The following is a 17,498-nucleotide window of genomic DNA, read 5'->3' on the forward strand; positions in this document are numbered from 1 at the left end:
GCTGGAACGAGTACAGAGAAGGGCAACAAGATTAGTGAATGGAACAAAATGGTGCTCTTACGAATAAAGGCTTAAGTTTTACAAATTATAGTGTCTGGAGACTAGGCACCAGCGAGGTGATCTGGTAGAGGTGTATAAAGCCGTGAATGGTTTGAGCATGCTCAATGCTGATGGAATTCTTCCTCTTGCTCAGAATAATCACCTGAGAGGGCATAAATTCAAATTGAGGAAAGACAGATGTAGGATAGACGTGCGGAAATTTGCCTTTAGCCAGCGGGTGGTTGGTTGGTGGAACAGACTTCCATCCTTTATCATGGAAGTTGATAGCCTAAATAAGTTTAAGGCTCAGCTGGACAGGTATTTCGAACGAACAGAGGAGTGAAGTGGAAGTGGGTTTTTTTTTTTTTTTTGCTATTCCAAGTGTTGTTTTTCTCTTAAATATTAGAAAGGGTGGCAGTTTTGTTCCGTTGGTGCAACATCACAACACAACTGTGAATCTAGTTTTTTCATGCCCACTAGTTTTTATGCAAATTCACCTTTACAGTTCACTATTTTATGTCAAAGGTTATTGATGTTTCATCCATATTAGCTTTTTGAGCCAACTTTGAGTCCTCGTAGAAAAGCCTGTTTCTCTTCATAAAACAGTAGCACCAAGATGGTCCACCTTTGAAGTCTAAGATACCGTGGGCAAATTTCTGGGCTTCTATCTGTATCATCTTAATAGATATTGCTATTCCATTTTTACAGTGGTTTAAAACCTAATCCAAAATTACTTCTTCTACTGCTGGCCTCTTTGCCTCATAGACATCTTTTCACCTTGTTTATTGAAGTAAAAATATCTTTTTGCTGATGCCTAATTCTAATAATTTTTTTGGTTGGTGGGGGCCCAAACTGATGTGAAGCTGCTCTATTGCCATGTATCTCCACGTAAGCTACTACAAGCAACTTATAGTCCACGGTATAAGAAATCCTCTTGTTCTTATTTAACTTGGTCGTTATCTGTGAATAAAAAAAAATAAGGTTTCCATTTTCTTAAAAATAAAGTTACAATGCAAACCACCTAAAAATAACAATTACTACTTACAGTATTGACATTGTTAATAGAACGAAAATCAAAACACACAAATAACAGTGTAACTATTTCACACTACAGTACAGAAGATACATAACCTGCTTACACTACCTTTCAGGGTCCATGTCACTCACCTTATACTTGTTAATAGTGTTAATGAAAACTCCAAGATTAAAAAACCGCTCTCAGTACTCCGTGTATAAGACACATCTTGATTTTAGGACTAATTATGGGGTGAAAAAGTGCATCTTATATACCGGAAAGTATGGTTATGCTCTGTTAGTCTTGTTTGATTGAAATAGTCTTCATAAAAAATTCAACATGATAAATTACTTTCAGAGTCCACCTATGCCTATACTGGTTTTAAAAAAAAAAAAAATTGAAAAATTATGATTGGCATGGTGTAGCCCTAAATTGTAAATACAATTATGGTAGCATTTGTTTGAATTATGACAAAGGAATTTAATATTACATCCTGTACATTTTCCACATTTTTGAATGAATCATAGATATAATAACAATATTACATCTGTGATTGCAAAGCAGTAGAATTAGTACTATATACAGGATCGGACGAAAAAACAGCATCACTTTAGAAAAAAAAAAGTAACATTTGTAGTGAAACGGAAAAAAGTATTGTTTGATTAGTCGTTTTGTTTGTCGCAAAGCAAAGGTATTGCATCAGATAATGCTTCTATTGCGTGAGACAGATTGCAAGGTATTGCGTCAACCGTTTCTATAAATACGGCGTTGGAAGGGTATACCCTTGAGCCTTCTACCCCTTGAGCCTTGGAAGGCTCAAGGGGTAGAATTTTTTTCAGCCTGGACTGTACTTGTTAACAGGAGAGACTACTTCTATAGGGATGGGATACACTTAAATACAAAGGGTGCAAGAATATTTGCTGATGCTATCGAGGCAGTGTTAGGTGGGTCAGAAAAATGATAGCTTGGGGGATACAAGGACTAATAGTTTAACAGTATCCGTAGGCAGAGGTGAAGGTGATTCTTGCACAACTTCTATTAGAATAAGTAGCGACCTGGAGCGTGGGGTGTTGGGGGTTTCAGGGACGGATGGCAGTCATCCTGAAATAGGTGGGTATATGGGATGTGTTAGGATAACTAGGAATAGGAGTAGGAGCATGTATGCTTGCATGTATACCAATGCTAGAAGTATAGTAAATAAATTTCATGAATTTGAAGTGTTGGTCAAGACATCAAAGGCGGATATTGTTGGGATAGCAGAAACGTGCTGTCACACAGATATAAGGAATGCTGAACCGGAATTTGGGGAGTACAATGTGTACAGAAAGGATAGACAGGATAGAAAGGGAGGAGGTGTTATGCTGTTAATTAAGAAAAACATAAAATCAAAAGAAGTGCATCCAGTTGATATAGATGAACAGTGCACTGTTGAGTCAGTTTGGTGTGACAGAAGCACTGCGAAAGCAAAAATAAGAGTAGGGGTGTGTTATAGGCCTAATGACTCGAATGAGTACAATGAACAATTGTACAGAGAAATAGAGTGGGCTAGTAAATCGATATGTCTTATAATGAGGGATTTTAACTTCCCAGATATTGACTGGAACTTGTGGGTGGTCACTCACACACTAGTCAGACTTTTGTGGATTTTTTGGATGATTGTTTTCTGCAGCAGCATGTTCGAGAGGCAACCAGAGAAAGTAATACTCTTGATCTGGTTATCAGCAGTGATCATTCATATATTAGGAATTTGCAGATAAAAGAACCACTAGGTGGCAGTGATCACAGTGTACTGATGTGGGATTTACTTAAAGATTTAATTACCATCAGGGGTAAAGGAAAAGGTTTTTGCTTCCGTAAAGGTTTTGCTTCCGTAAATGGTGATTACATTGGTCTCCGACAGGTTTTAAATTCTGTACAGTGGGATAAACTGACAATGTTACCAACAGTAAATTCTAAGTGGGAAGCATTCAAGACACATTGTGGATGCTACTAAAAGTTTCATACCTATTAAGAAATATTGTTCAAGGTTTAGGCCTAAATGGTTATCTAATGAACTAATGAGACTCGTAACAGAGAAGAAAAATGCATGGGATGTATATAAATGATCAAGCGGCTCAGAAGCTATGGCAGATATAAGCTAGTCTGTAATCAGGTCACAAAGGAGGTTAGGCAGGCGAAGGCAGATTACGAGAAATCCTTGGCAAAAGATGCTAAGAAAAACAGCAAGGATTTCTTTACTTATATAAACTCTAAAAGGAAGGGGACGAATCTGATTGGTCCACTTGACATCGATGGTTCGAGTGTTGATGATCCTGCTCAGATAGCAAACAAACTGAATGAGTATTTTGCATCTACATTCACACAGGAGGAATTATTAAGGTTTGAAAATGGCAGAAGGTTATCAAATTGTAGCAGGATACTTAATGATTTTGTAATAACTGAAAGCAAAGTGGAGGAGAAATTGTTGAAGTTAAACATAAGAAAATCACCTGGGGTGGATGGGATCTATCCAGTTATATTAAAGGAGGCGGCAAAGCAACTAAGCAAACCCTTAGCCATAATTATGAGAGCATCCTTGGACTCAGGGGAGGTTCCCATGGACTGGAGATGTGCAAATGTATCCCCAATTCACAAAGGGGGATCGAAGGGTGACACGAGTAATTACAGACCAGTTAGTTTAACTTCTGTTCCGGGTAAAATAATGGAGTCACTGGTTAAAGATGCATTGCAGGATCATATAGACAAGAGTGCAGCAATAATTCATACACAGCATGGGTTTGTTAAGGGAAAGTCTTGTCTGACAAATTTGATAGGATATTATGATGTGGTTACAAAGGAACTGGTTGCAAAAAATAATTTTGATATCATATATTTGGATTTCAGGATAGCTTTTGACACTGTTGCGCATGGAAGACTATTGTACAAATTGGAGCAGAATGGTATTAAGGGTAAGTTGCTACAATGGATAAAAGGATGGTTAAGTGAGAGAAGACAGAGGGTGGTAATCAATGGGTGCTGCTCTTCGTGGACTAATGTTATTAGTGGAGTCCCACAGGGTTCGGTGTTAGGTCCACTGTTGTTATGTATATTTATCAATGATATTGATGAAGGTATATCAGGCTTAATGTCGAAATTTGCAGATGATACAAAGGTTGGCAGGGTTGTTAATGACAGTAATGGCAGTGTGCTACTGCAACAGGATCTAGATAATTTGGGCAGATGGGCTAAGAAGTGGCAACTGAAGTTTAACCTTGACAAATGCAAAGTACTGCATATGGGTAGAAGTAACCCCAGAGAAACGTACCAACTGTGTGGTACTACACTTAAGGTGGTAGAAAATGAAAAAGACCTGGGAGTAATTGTGCAGTCAGATATGAAGTTTTCTGAGCAATGCAGGCAGGCTTCCAGGGCAAGTCATGGGGTTTTGTCAATGATATATAGGAATTTTGCTAGCAGGGAGGAGGTGATTGTCCCTCTGTATAAGGCAATGGTCAGGCCACGCCTTGAGTACTGCATACAGGTCTGGAGGCATCATTTTAGGAAGGATGTAGATTTACTTGAGCGTGTACAGAGAAGGGCAACAAGATTGGTGATGGGAATGAAGGGATCCTCTTACCAAGAGAGGCTTAAGTTCTGCAAATTGCAGTGGCTGGAGACTAGGCACCTGCGCGGTGATCTGATTGAGGTGTATAAGGCCTTGAATGGGTTGAGCACGCTGAATTTTGATGGGATCCTTTCACTTGTTCAGATTACGAGCCTAAGGGGGCATAAATTCAAATTAAGAAAAGACAGATGTAGAATAGACTTGCGGAAATTTGCCTTTAGCCAGCGGGTGGTTAATTGCTGGAACAAACTTCCATCTGTCATTGTGGAAGTTGATAGGTTGAATAAATTTAAGGAGGAACTGGACAGGCATTTGGAGGGAATGGTGTGATTTTTTTTTTTTTTTTTTTTTTTTTGGCTGATGCTGCATAAGCTCATACACTTGCTTTCTTGCACCACATGCCACTACTACTACTACTACATGCTCATTAGTATTCTGTTTTGCGGAGGTGTAAGCATGGCTCCATATGTTCAGTTGACACCAAGAAACAAAAGGGTAGCTGTTGCTCTGTCCCAGAAAGGGCTTTCTTTGCATGCTATCGCTGATAAAATAGGCTGCCACCAGTCAACAGTATCCCGGGTGCTGAAATTAAAGTGTGACACTGGTGATGTGAAGAGAAGACCTGGATCAGGCCATAAGGGAGTGACGCCTTCCCAAGATCGATATTTGAAATGACTATGCCTTTGTAATCACCATGCTAGTACTCCTGATCTAAAGCTGGACTTTGAGATGGCCTCTGGTGTTCAAACAAGTGCATGAACTATCCAAAGACAGCTTTCCGAATGTGGTCTGCCTGCCTATCGGCCAAAGAAGAAACCCTTGTTGACCCAACAAAGGAGTGACTTGCTTGGGCTAAAACGCATGTTTCATGGACAAAAGAGCAATGGGACACTGTCATCTTTTCTGACGAATCGAAATTCAACCTGCATGGCTCGGATGGGAAGCGATATGTCAGAAGACGAAAATCGTAGGCATACCATCCTGACTGCATAACACCGACTGTAAAGTTCCACGCTGGTCAGATGGTCTGAGGATGCATAACAAGCAAAGGGGTGGGGTGAATAAGTTTATTAACGGAACGGTGAATGCAGAAACCTACACTGCTATCTTGGAGGAGTGTCTGAAACCCGTTATTAGGGATCACCACACAGACATCCAAAACTGCATTTTTCAACAGGACTGAGCACCTTGCCACACAGCAAAATTGGTAAGTTTTATGCTATTTAGATTTAATGATGAGTTTGTCTTCTTGTCTCACAAGGCTTAAAACATACTTACACCAATGTTTTCCCTCGTTTTTCTCCCTTATAAGGTGCAGTCATACCTCAGAAATGCGGGCATTACAGTGTTGGACTGGCCCGGCAACAGTCACATTTGAACCCTACTGAAAATTGCTGGTACAAAATGTACCAGCAATTTTCAGTATATCCCGTCTAAAATTGCTCAGAAGAAGCCAACAAGTAAGATTTAGCTGCTGGAGAGCATTGTAAGGGTGTGGTACCATGAAATTGAGCAACCGTATATCCAGAGGTTGGTTAACTCTATGCCAGATCATTGCAAGGCTGTAATTGCAGCTCGAGGAGGAACAACAAAATATTGAGGACTTATTTTGCTGATTTATAGTACATAATACCATTATGTTAATTTGTCATTTCAGTTTGTACACGTAAATGCAATAAAAATGTATGTTTGGTTGTCATGATTGCCAATTGCATGATTTCTCATATTTACGTTAATTATGCATTTTACCCTTTGGGAAGATATTTATGGCAGTCAAGTATATCAGGTGGAGTTTTTTTGTTGGATTTCATTCAGAGAGATATATATATATATCCCATCTAACAAATGCATTTTGAACACTTCTGCAACCCACAATGCAGTGCAAAACACATTATTTGCAAAATTCACAAGTGGCGCAGTTTTTTTTGTCTGCCACTGTATTATATCAATAATATTATTTTTCAAATCAGCACTATATTTTAGTGTCATTTCAGTATTTCACTTTTTTATTAGTGTAATTTCAATATTTCATTATCATTGTATGCATCTTGGAATTAAAATAACGCTTGCACACCCACGTGCACACACACACGCACACACACACTTAATGTGTGGGCTCACTGTTGGATATACTCCAGTTTTAGTTGTGTGGACATGTCTATACATACATACATATATATATTTCCCCCCACACAAACACACACTTTTTCAGTGCAGCACGTGTGGATATGTACAATTTTTTTGAAACTACAAGTGCATACTGCCATCTGTTAACTGTGAGCTTTTGATATTGTTATTCGTAATACAGTAGTAATATCAAAAGCTCATAGTTAATAGATGGCAGTATGTACCTGAAGTTTAAAAACTGAAAATTGGAGCATAGCTTACTCTGTCAAGTTACTTGTGACTTCAATACCATGTGCCTTACACAAACCGAAATTGAAGAAATTCTCTGAAATTTAGTACTAGGGGTTGGGGAAATTGATTCAATGATACAGAATTTGAAAAAGATAATGACATGTTAGCAAATGGTGAAAAACCAAGAAAAAGTGGAAAGTTCAATGGTGGATAATGATTTCAAATGGCCACAGTAACTAGTTATTTGAAACCAGTTATTTTTGATTTTGGTAATAATCGAAATTGCATTTTAACTGTGTTCATAAATGCAATTAATTAATTTTTTAATATTAATTAGTCTGACATTGTTAAAGTGCAACTGAGATTATTACCAAAATCAAAAATAACTGGTTTCAAATAACTAGTTACTGTGTGGTCATTTGCTAACATGTCATTATCTTTTTCAAATTGTTTACACCTGAAAGAAATAAAAGCTTAAGCTGATGAAATTGCAAAACTGTGTGAATAAACACACTTAAAAACTGTCAGTGAAATTGAATATAATACTGAGCTTAATTTCAGTTAATTTACATTCTTGTTCTTTCTTTCTTTCCAGTTGATTTGGATCTAAGAGATATCACAAGTGTTAAATGTAAAATTTATACTTTGAGTAGTGATTCTACTATATGTACTGATGAGTATGCTAGCAAAGTAATGCAAAGGTAAGCAGTATTTTAATTATTTTTAACAGCTGAGTCCTTTGACTTCATTGGAGGATTTTAAATATTACAATTTCAGTTATATTTTATGAAAAAAAAAAAATTTTTTTTTGTTTGTTTTCTTTACATATGAACACTGAATAATCATGTATGGTGTGGACATTACTCGTAATATAGAATCTCCAGAAAGTCATTGTGCATCTCTATAAATGACAAGTATCAATATAAAATCTTCATTTAAAATGTAATGTATGGGAAAATTATTTTATACAAATCCTTATAAAAAGTTTTAAGTCTTTTGTCAAAATGGTGCCCACATGCACACAAACAGGTGGTCACATGCATGTCTGTATGTGTGCAAAGAGACAATCAAGTCTGCCTCACTTATTTTTGTAATTACATTTGTGATGCCTTCCTCCAACTCTTGAATTTCACTGAAGTGATCTACCTTAGGGACTTGCTTCTTTGTACCAGATTCCTCGTGGTTTTCAATCTGAGTTTAATTGTTTACTTCTAACATGAGAATTGAAGGGCATAACTGAATCACGGAGATATACTAAATAAAATTAGAGGAACACCTCAATGCATGTAATTAAAATAACATTTATTAAATTTTTGCAATGTGAACAATTACAGTTACATTTCTACTATGTAGATAATTAAACAAAACCACATGTTTCGATCTCTTCCTCAAGATCTTCAACTGTAGTAAGAAAGAGAAAAGAAAGATTCCTTTCTCTTTCTTACTACAGTTCTCAGTCTTCCAGTTAAAGATCTTGAGGAAGTATCAAAAAAGAAAAGACAAGGGAGTTTATTTTTCTTACTGCAGTTTTAACTCTTTCACTTGAAAATCTCAAGGAAGAAATTTAAACATATGGATTTGTATAAGTATCTATTGTAATTGCTTAGATCTCAAAAATTTAATAAATTTCATGTTAATTACGTTGTATGAAACAAGATAGAATATCTTATTAAACTTGTGATGATTAAATACATTTCCAGAAAAAAAAATAAAAATTCTCTGACTGCATGTGCTGATTGAATAGAAATCCATTTCTAACTTGTAGTTAAGAGTGTCATTATTTCCTTTGGATTTGTTACAACCTGTGTAATGCTTTTTAAAGGCTACATATATATATATTTTTTAAATCTGTCAACTGTTCTAACATCTGGCAATATCATCCTAAATTAAGTGAAAATAAATAAGTCTACTATGGATTGCTGGAAAAAATTGAAATAGAACTAATCACTACACAAAATATGCACTTCAAGGAAAAGAGGAAACTTATCTTGCTTGCAATAGACTAATCAATGTAATACATGAAGACAGAAAATAGCATAGGTAACAATTTTAAATACAAAAGTCCACAATATTTGCATCTTTCAGAGATGCATAATTTTGCATTAATTGGAGATTAATCATGTGGAAATATTTCTCAGAAAATCTTCATTTGTTTCTTTATATATTCTGAATTCACTGTTTAGACCAAGTAGTTTTGGTTGCTTTGTGGCCTTGAGAAAGTGTTTTTTATTGAAGTCATCTCATATCTGGTTTCTTTCATAATGATTATCACTGTTAGTATCATTCTTTCTTCAGAAAAGAAACTCGCCTGGGAGTTCCTTTTCTGAAGGATGATGAAAATAAATAATTTGCTTTTAATCCTTTGTTTGGCCAGAAAAAGAAAAATCATTAAGAAATATCTATTCATGGCTGCATTATAAACTTCTAAAGATAGGATGAAATTTTTCTGCATAATTATAGATTATGCAGTGCAGAGAGTTTGGTAAAACAAATCAGAGTTGCATGGTCACTTTTTTGGCAGTGGAGAAAAGTATGATTGATTGGCAATTTTATTTATTTTTATTACATACGCAAAAGTACACTTCTTTGCATGTATCAGTTAGCCATTCTGATACTTTATTTTTATTGTGCTTATAGTATTTTTTAAAACATTAATTGTAATGTTCTAAAAATATTTAAAAAAATTTTTAGAACATTACACTTCTCAGGGTTGCACTATAAAATTAGCCCATGCACATATTTATGTTGTAAAAGTTAATTTTTTTTTATTTAGCATATTATTCATAATGCATCCTGATTTTACTGAAGTACAGTTCATTTCTTATCATATCCTCATCCAAAGGAAAGACCCGAGACAAACCCATAAAAAAGAAAAAGAGCTGCTACAGAGAATATGGTCTAGAAGGCATAATGTTCTGCACATTCCTTAGAGGTGAATTGTGACTGTTGTGAGGTATATGAATAAAATCCTTGGACCCTTTGTCAGACTTTAGAGGCACAGCAGAGCCCAATTTCTTCTAATGGATAATAATACCCCCTCTTATAGAGCCCTATTGGCAGAATTCCATTGAGCATACTCTCGTTAATAGAATGGGAATCCCTTGTGAGCATTGCCAGCTATCAGGTTAATTATAGCCCCTATTTGAGGACTACAGCCTCTGGTTGATATCTATTTTTAGGTATGCATGATTTAATTTGCATATTACAGAAATTACATGTGCCTCTAAGTTCACAAGTACTATTGTCATTATGTAATATGGAAAAACAAATTTTCTTTGGTTGGTATCAGTTGTTTTGCAAAACTATTTCATTTTGATCATTTATACCTTAATTTTTGTCCATGAGTTTATGTATTTTTTATCTGTAGAGTATGAGGGGTGATCATTTAATTTGCAGACTGGTGCAAAGTTTTATGTTTATCACACAAACTTTCCATAACTGCTGATAGAGGCACTCTCCCTGATTACTATTGAGCAGACTCTGTGTGTGCATGCCAGTACTTGTCAAACTAGTGTTATATGAAGAGAGTTTTTTTAGCTGCATATCACTGACGATGGTTCTGCACATTTTTATCCATAGCAAGTATGTGTCGGATATACAGATTGAACAGCGATATGTGATTCATTATTGTGTCAGACAGGGCTTAAATGCATCGGAAACAGTTAAAGAGATGAATGAAGCGTGTGGTAATGAGTGTCTTAGTAGGACTGTCACATTCTGGTGTGACGAACTGCCTGATGTGAAGTGGTTTCTCCATCAAGACAATGCCAGGCCCCATATGACTAATATTGTGCAGGCAGTAATCACTGCCATAGGTGCTGAGGTTCTGCCACATCCTCTTATTCACTTAGCCCCCATGTGATTTCATCCTGTCTGAAGAAAGCTCTGAAAAGCATGCGTTTCACATCCGACACAACGATGCTTGCAGAGCCACAATGGAAGCACTTTGCATTCTTTTGAAAAATGGCTTTCAAGAAGCATTTAATGCGTGGGTATGATGGTGACAAAAGTGTGGGAAGTTTAAGGGAGAGTATTTCAAGAAGGAGAAATCTGCAGAAGATTCAGATGATGACAATTGAGATATGATCTTACACCAGTCTGCGAATTAAATGATGATCCCTTGTATTACTGACTAGAAAAAAAAAATAAATCTTTTAGCAGCTGCATTATAAGCTAATCAGATTTTTACGAGGTCATGCCAGTTATGAAATTCAGCCAGTAACCAGTTAGGTTATGTGGGCATTTTAAAAAATAATCATCATTGTTATTTTTTAAGGAGCCCAAAGTCCTAATAGCTAAATGGGGAAAGAATCCAAAGAAGCTGGGTGAAAATAATTCCTTTTGGGATACTCTTACTCTTGATATCAAGTCTGTAGCAGTAGTACAATGGCTTTTGAAGTAAATTTATCCATTGTATCTACTACATCTCACACATATCTCAATTGTCCCATAACACCCATGGATGCTTATAAGAAATCTATGCCATGTTTGGATTTATGAATATTTCTCATTAAATTTCCTCTCTGGTCAATTAATTATTGACTTAATGAGTACATTTAATATATTATAAAATATTCATAAATAGCCATACTGTAAGCACTTAAATGTTTTGAAATCAACATCACATTCTTGCATTTATCAAAATTTGTTTCACTTACAAATAAGAGAAAACTAAAACTAAATTTATAATAATAGACTTTGTGATGCAAAACATTACCTCTGATTATTTAAAATATAATATCGTTATATTATGCAGGAACATTTATAAAAATCCACAAATGGATTTTTATACATTTTTACCTTGTTTACTTTTTTTTTTTTCAGTCACAGCAAAATAAATTGTGTATATCTAAAAGTAAATGCACTGTTTTGTTTTTGAATCTGCAGTGAGCATGACATTTAAATAATTACTGGAAATTTTAATCTTTCATTGGTATTTAAAGTATATTTGATTTACTTCAATTTACAGATGCCTTTCAATACCAGTTACTATGCGGGCTGTAATTCGAAAAGCACAAGGTCAGCAACAGCAAAATCGGCCATCTAGTCAAGGTGATATGTATTGTGCTACAGTTTCTGGTGGAAGTGGAGTTCCCTATCTTTCTCATCTGCCTAGTTATGGAGGAAGTTTGTCTAATGGATCTACTTTTACTGGTGGTGACTTTTCACATTTAGCATCAAGAATGTGCAGTAAGCCTTCTGATGGTGCAATGGGTGAACAGTTAAGTGCAGTTGGAAAAATTAGCTTAGATCATAATATGGATTCACAAACATATGGTGTCACATCTTCACTATCTCATGCATCAGATACCACCCTCAATATTGCTACAGCCCAGTTACAAAATATGAATCAGCACAATGTACCTCCAAATTCTAATGCTCAACAGCAGCAACACCCTGATTTGTTTGGGTTAGGAAATGAGAGAAGTGGTCTTGGTGGGGGACCATCAAATCCACTTTTAGGAACCCTTCTATCTCAAAATGGTGGAAATGGCTCTTCATCTGCACAGTTACAGTATCAACAAGCAAAGCATGCCAATACAATGCTCATGAGTATGCTCAGTGATGTTCCAGCTGCTAATTCTACTTCCACCTCGTTTCCTTTTTTAGGGCAAGGGAACACTGCAGCAGCAGCAGCAAAACCTCGAAAACAGAGAAAAAGGAAAGCAACATCTGATAGCCGAAGTCCCGGTAGCTCAACAGGTAAGAGTCCAAAAAGGAAGTTAAGTGAAGATGATTCCTATCGGGATACTCCTACTCCCGATATCGAGTCTACAGACAGTACCACAATGCCTTTTGAAGTAAATTCATCCTTAGCTTCTACTATTGATCACGCACATCTTAATCGCCCCATAGCACCTATGGATGTTTACATCAAATCTGAGCCATCTTCTGGACAGGTTTTTCCACAAAGAACAGGAAGTACTGAAAGTTTTGTAGGGCAGGAAAATTTTCAAAGGCAAAATTCTACTCAGTCTGTAACTAGTGCAAGTGATTCAAGTAGTATTCATGAGACTTGTAGTACAAACAGCAACCCTGATCCATTTAATGGTATTCCACAAACAAAGCATCAATATCAGTATAATCCAGATAGTAGTAATCTTGAATTCAATCCTGACTTTCTTAGTAATTCAGAATCAGCATATGCTGATAGTGGTATGGAAACAAGTGATCTTGATTTAGAAACTTGTGATTCTAGTGCATTTAGTGTGGAATTAAATCCTACTTCTACAACTACAAAGTTATCAAATCAAGATCGATCAAGTAAGAAATCAAAAAAATGCAAAACTGAAATTGATTCAAAATTAATTAAGTCCATTGGAAGTGAAGAAAAAAGTGTCTGCCAAGATTTGCAAAGTATGGAAGAAGGAAGTGAGGATGAGTATTCTCATATTCCACAAAAGCCAGTAGTAGAAGAAAAATCTCATAGTGAAGATTCCCCTTCAGTGGTTATAAAAGCAATTCCTACTACTCATCCTTCTCAGCCAGTTGTGCTTAGTACAAGTTTAAAAATTGCCAAATCCATAGATGGATTAAAAATATCAAAATCAGAAATGAAAATTAAGCAAAGGGATGGACGTCGCTCTAGTAGTGCAGGAAATGGTTTAGATGGCTCACTTGGAAGAAGAAAAGGTGATGGGAAAAAAGAAAAGAAAAGAAGAAGAGCTGAAAGTGCTGATAGTATATCTAATAAATCTGCAATTCGACCCATTCATGTTAGTTTAGATTCATCATTAATGCCTCCTCCGGCATCAAGTTCAGATACCATGACAGTTTCCACTACTTGTTCAGATACTCAACCTATCCGTCCAATAACCCTTAATGTAAAGACACAATCTACTGTTTCTTCTGGATCTTCTCCATCTAGGTCCAGGTCTCCAATCTTATCAAAGAAAGTTTCACTCTCTAGTTCAGGCAGTGGAAGCAACCCTAACAACAGTCCTACAAAATCTTTGGGGACAAAAAATACTCAAGGAGAAAAGACAACAGTCAAACCATCTCCCCCTCGTCAGTCACACCAAAGTAGTTTAAAGGCCAGCAGTTCAGAATCAGATGGAAGTTCCTCTCCCGGTAGCACCAAAGTTATGCTGTCAACATCCCTGAAGCTCCAGACAAAACATAAACAGAATACTGCATTAAAATCTAGCAGTTCTAGTGGAAACAGTAGTACTTCATCTGGAAGTAGTGGACAGGGACAAGTTGTATCCAGCTCTCATTCTAATACTGGAGGATCTTCACCCAATAAGGCAAAGCCTGCTACCATCAAATTAAAAAACTTGAACCTTCCTCCTTCTACAACTATCACTCCTATTCCTTCTAAGCCATCATCTTTATCTCCAACATCTCATTTGCCTCTTGTTAGTCCTCCTGTTTCTTCAAGCATTTCTATAATTCCTACATCTGTTCCAAATCAGAGTTCTGGAAAAGCCCTGCTTTCCAGTTCAGGAGGAGGAAACAGCATGAAAGGTAACAAGGCTGCCCTCCGCTCTAGAAAAGGCTCCTTAAGTGCTGTTATTGATAAGCTCATGGTGTCAGCAAGTAATGCTCAGCATGTTTCTTCTGTGTCAGTTGATGGCTCTAAGGTTGAAAGTACAGGAAGTAAATCTGATAGTGTGGACCGAAGAGATTCAAAATTAGAAAGAAAAGAAAGTAGTGCTAAAGAATCTCTAAGAGATAGAGAAGGTTCTGTGAAAAGTAATGAGGGGAAATCAAAATATTTTGGTTCGGATCAGTTCACAGTAAAGCCGAGTTCTCAGGGAATCAAACTTACTGTTACAAAGACAAGATCTAGTGATAGTTCAAAGTCTTCTAGCAAAATAAAATTGCCATCAAAATCTCCATCAGTAGGTTCTGGTGTTTCAAGTTCATCGAAATCTTCTAGTTTGTCAAATAACAGTTCACTTTTAAAAGGTGGTAGCTCATCACCCTCATCAAAAAAATCTGGAACTTTGACATCCAGTTTGTGTATTTCTCCAAAGACATCAAGTAGCTCTGGTCAGTTCAAAACATCTGCATCTGTGCAGAAAACATCACCACCATCAAACACTCCAACAACTTCATCACCAAGAGTGACAAGCTCAACTACAAGTAGTTTATCAAAACCTGTTACTAAAATGTCTGTCTCATCATCATCCTCTGCATCCCAAAATAAAGCTAGTTCTTCAAATTCTAAGACTACTGAAAAATCTGAAAAGAAGACTATTTCAAATCCTAGTGAGGCCAAAGTTACCCATTCATCTGAGTGCAGAAGTGATAAAGTAACCACCAGTGTTCTTACCATTGGTTCTAATTTAATGCCGCCACCACCATCAAGTAAGTCTCTCTCTGATCACAGTAGATCATCTAGTAGCGGAAGTACACCAAAACGTTCTGATGAATCTCCAGTGTGTCTTTCCCCCAGGCACACGCCTACTCGTGATAGTTCTTCAGAAGAATCCGAAGGAGAAAGAGCATTTAGGTTACTGTTAGCACAAACTAAAATGGAAAGTCAAAATGGTGCTGAACAGGGAGGAGCTCCTATGTCCAAAGCATTTGAAGTAGAAAGTACAGCTCTAAAGCTGGATAGTGTGGGTAGGACAGAATTGGAGGACAAAACTACATGGGTGTCAAGTAGTACTGATATTAGACCTTCAAGCACACCAAAAGTTCAAAAATTGCAAGAGGATATAGAAAATTTGAATGATACATATATAACAGGTGATTCAGAAAGAAAGACCACCTCTCAGACTGAAGTATCCTCATCTAGTAAACATGACCTTGCTGTTAGTACTACTCTAGTTACATCTTCAGAGGAGACAACAAAAACAGTGCCTACATTTACAAAGCCAAACAAGCCATCCAGGCGAATAAATCTTCATAGTGATGAGGACAGTAGCCCAGAAAATGAGCTATTTATCGACATTCCAGGGACACCAAGGTTGCCAAAGTCACCAGACAAAAAAGTATCCTGGTCAAGTCCACGCTTGGAACCTAGTTTAATGACTGTTTCAGAAGAAAAAGTTGACAAATCTGAACCTTCACCCGGAACTTTTATAAAATCTCCATTCCAGCCATCTCCACTGAAATCTCCAGCTCAGATAGGAACACCACCTTCAAATCACTCAGTTTCCAGCTCAATATCACATCCATCACCATATATGATTGATGATGATCTGATGGATGAAGCCTTGATGAGTTTAGGAAAGTGACTGTTAGTTATGTATGGGTTTTAATTTTACTACTTGAATCTGTCAAGTTGTATATATATATGTATATATAAAACAATTACTTGTGCTTTTAAGTTTTGCACATTGATGAAATCAGTGTTGCCTTATAAATGTTTCCGAGTTTAGACTGTCACCTTTGTGACTGTTTAGATAAAACCAAGAAGATTTCTTGTGATAATGTTTATTGTGGCCATTACTTTGCAAATCTAGAGAAGCTTTTTGCTTTTTTTTTTTTAAATATTAAATATTAATGTAATGGAAATATCTTAAGTTTTAGCTAGTATTCTTATAAAATAGAGTAAGAATTCTTCCGAAATGAAAATTTATCTTTAATTTTTACGTGCATTGTAAATAAATTGTCAATTTATTTATCGCCATGTTTTGTTGTCAATATTTAAATATACAGTTGAATGCAAAGGCCAAAAAAGCTTTCACAAATGTCATTAATTAGCTGACCCAGACCAAATTACAGTAAAATTTTCAGTGTCTACGTTCCAGAAGAGCAGAATACCATACAAACAGGGGAAAAAAAGAACGGAATGGATGAGGTTTCCAAAATCTTAAAATTATTTCCTATGTTACATACTGGTATATTTTTTTCAATGTTACCCAAATGTCTCAAACACCTCAGTCCATTTTTTTTTAAAATTGAATATCTTTAACTCTTATGTATATGTATGTTTTTAAAATGTCATTTTTTTTTTATTATATAAAGATGTTTGTTTCATCAGTCATACCTGCAATAATTCATGTTCTTTATATTTCCTGGAATTTATGCATTGAAACATCCCTTTTAAAATTATGGTTGAGTAATTTTGACCTCTTTGGGAGCTTCTTATGGGAAACCATTTGGATCAATATCCAAATGGTTTCCATAATTCATAGTCTTATTTTACATAATTGAATACAGTACTGTACCAATAAGACTCATCATAAATTATCATGTAATGAGCCCATTTTTAGTCCGTTTTTGTTAATTGAATAGCTGTTGACTTTTATGTGTTTGTTTTTAAGAAGAAACTGTTTTATTTAAAGATGTTTTGTTGCCTATATCTGGTTTTTCAAACAAATTCATATACAGGCAGTCCTCGCTTTGCATGGTAGTGTGGGACCATAAAAATGACCGTTCAAGTTGAAACCATGCAGAGCAATCTTAATAATCAATGGGGAAAATTACGATTGTTCCATGACCTTTAAAAATTTTTGTCAAAACATTAAAAACTCTCTTACTGTCGGTTATAAATGTATAGGGAAATGAAAAAAATAGTAAAACTAA

The 17,498-nt window shown here is 36.0% G+C and overlaps 1 protein-coding gene across 1 annotated transcript in view; it reads left to right on the forward strand.

The window, feature by feature from the left end:
* LOC150090711 (uncharacterized) overlaps nucleotides 1-16,204 on the forward strand; it is a 257,039-nt gene extending 240,835 nt beyond the window's left edge. Inside the window, exons 16-17 of the mRNA XM_090369985.1 lie at nucleotides 7,612-7,717; nucleotides 11,986-16,204. Of these exons, the coding sequence (XP_090226111.1) occupies nucleotides 7,612-7,717; nucleotides 11,986-16,204 (4,325 nt within the window). The remainder of the gene's footprint in view (nucleotides 1-7,611; nucleotides 7,718-11,985) is intronic.
* Nucleotides 16,205-17,498: the final 1,294 nt, after the last annotated feature.

Source organism: Mastigoproctus giganteus, chromosome 1, assembly GCF_048544385.1.
Source record: "Mastigoproctus giganteus isolate SK-2022 chromosome 1, ASM4854438v1, whole genome shotgun sequence".
In the NCBI taxonomy this organism is placed as follows: domain Eukaryota; kingdom Metazoa; phylum Arthropoda; class Arachnida; order Uropygi; family Thelyphonidae; genus Mastigoproctus; species Mastigoproctus giganteus.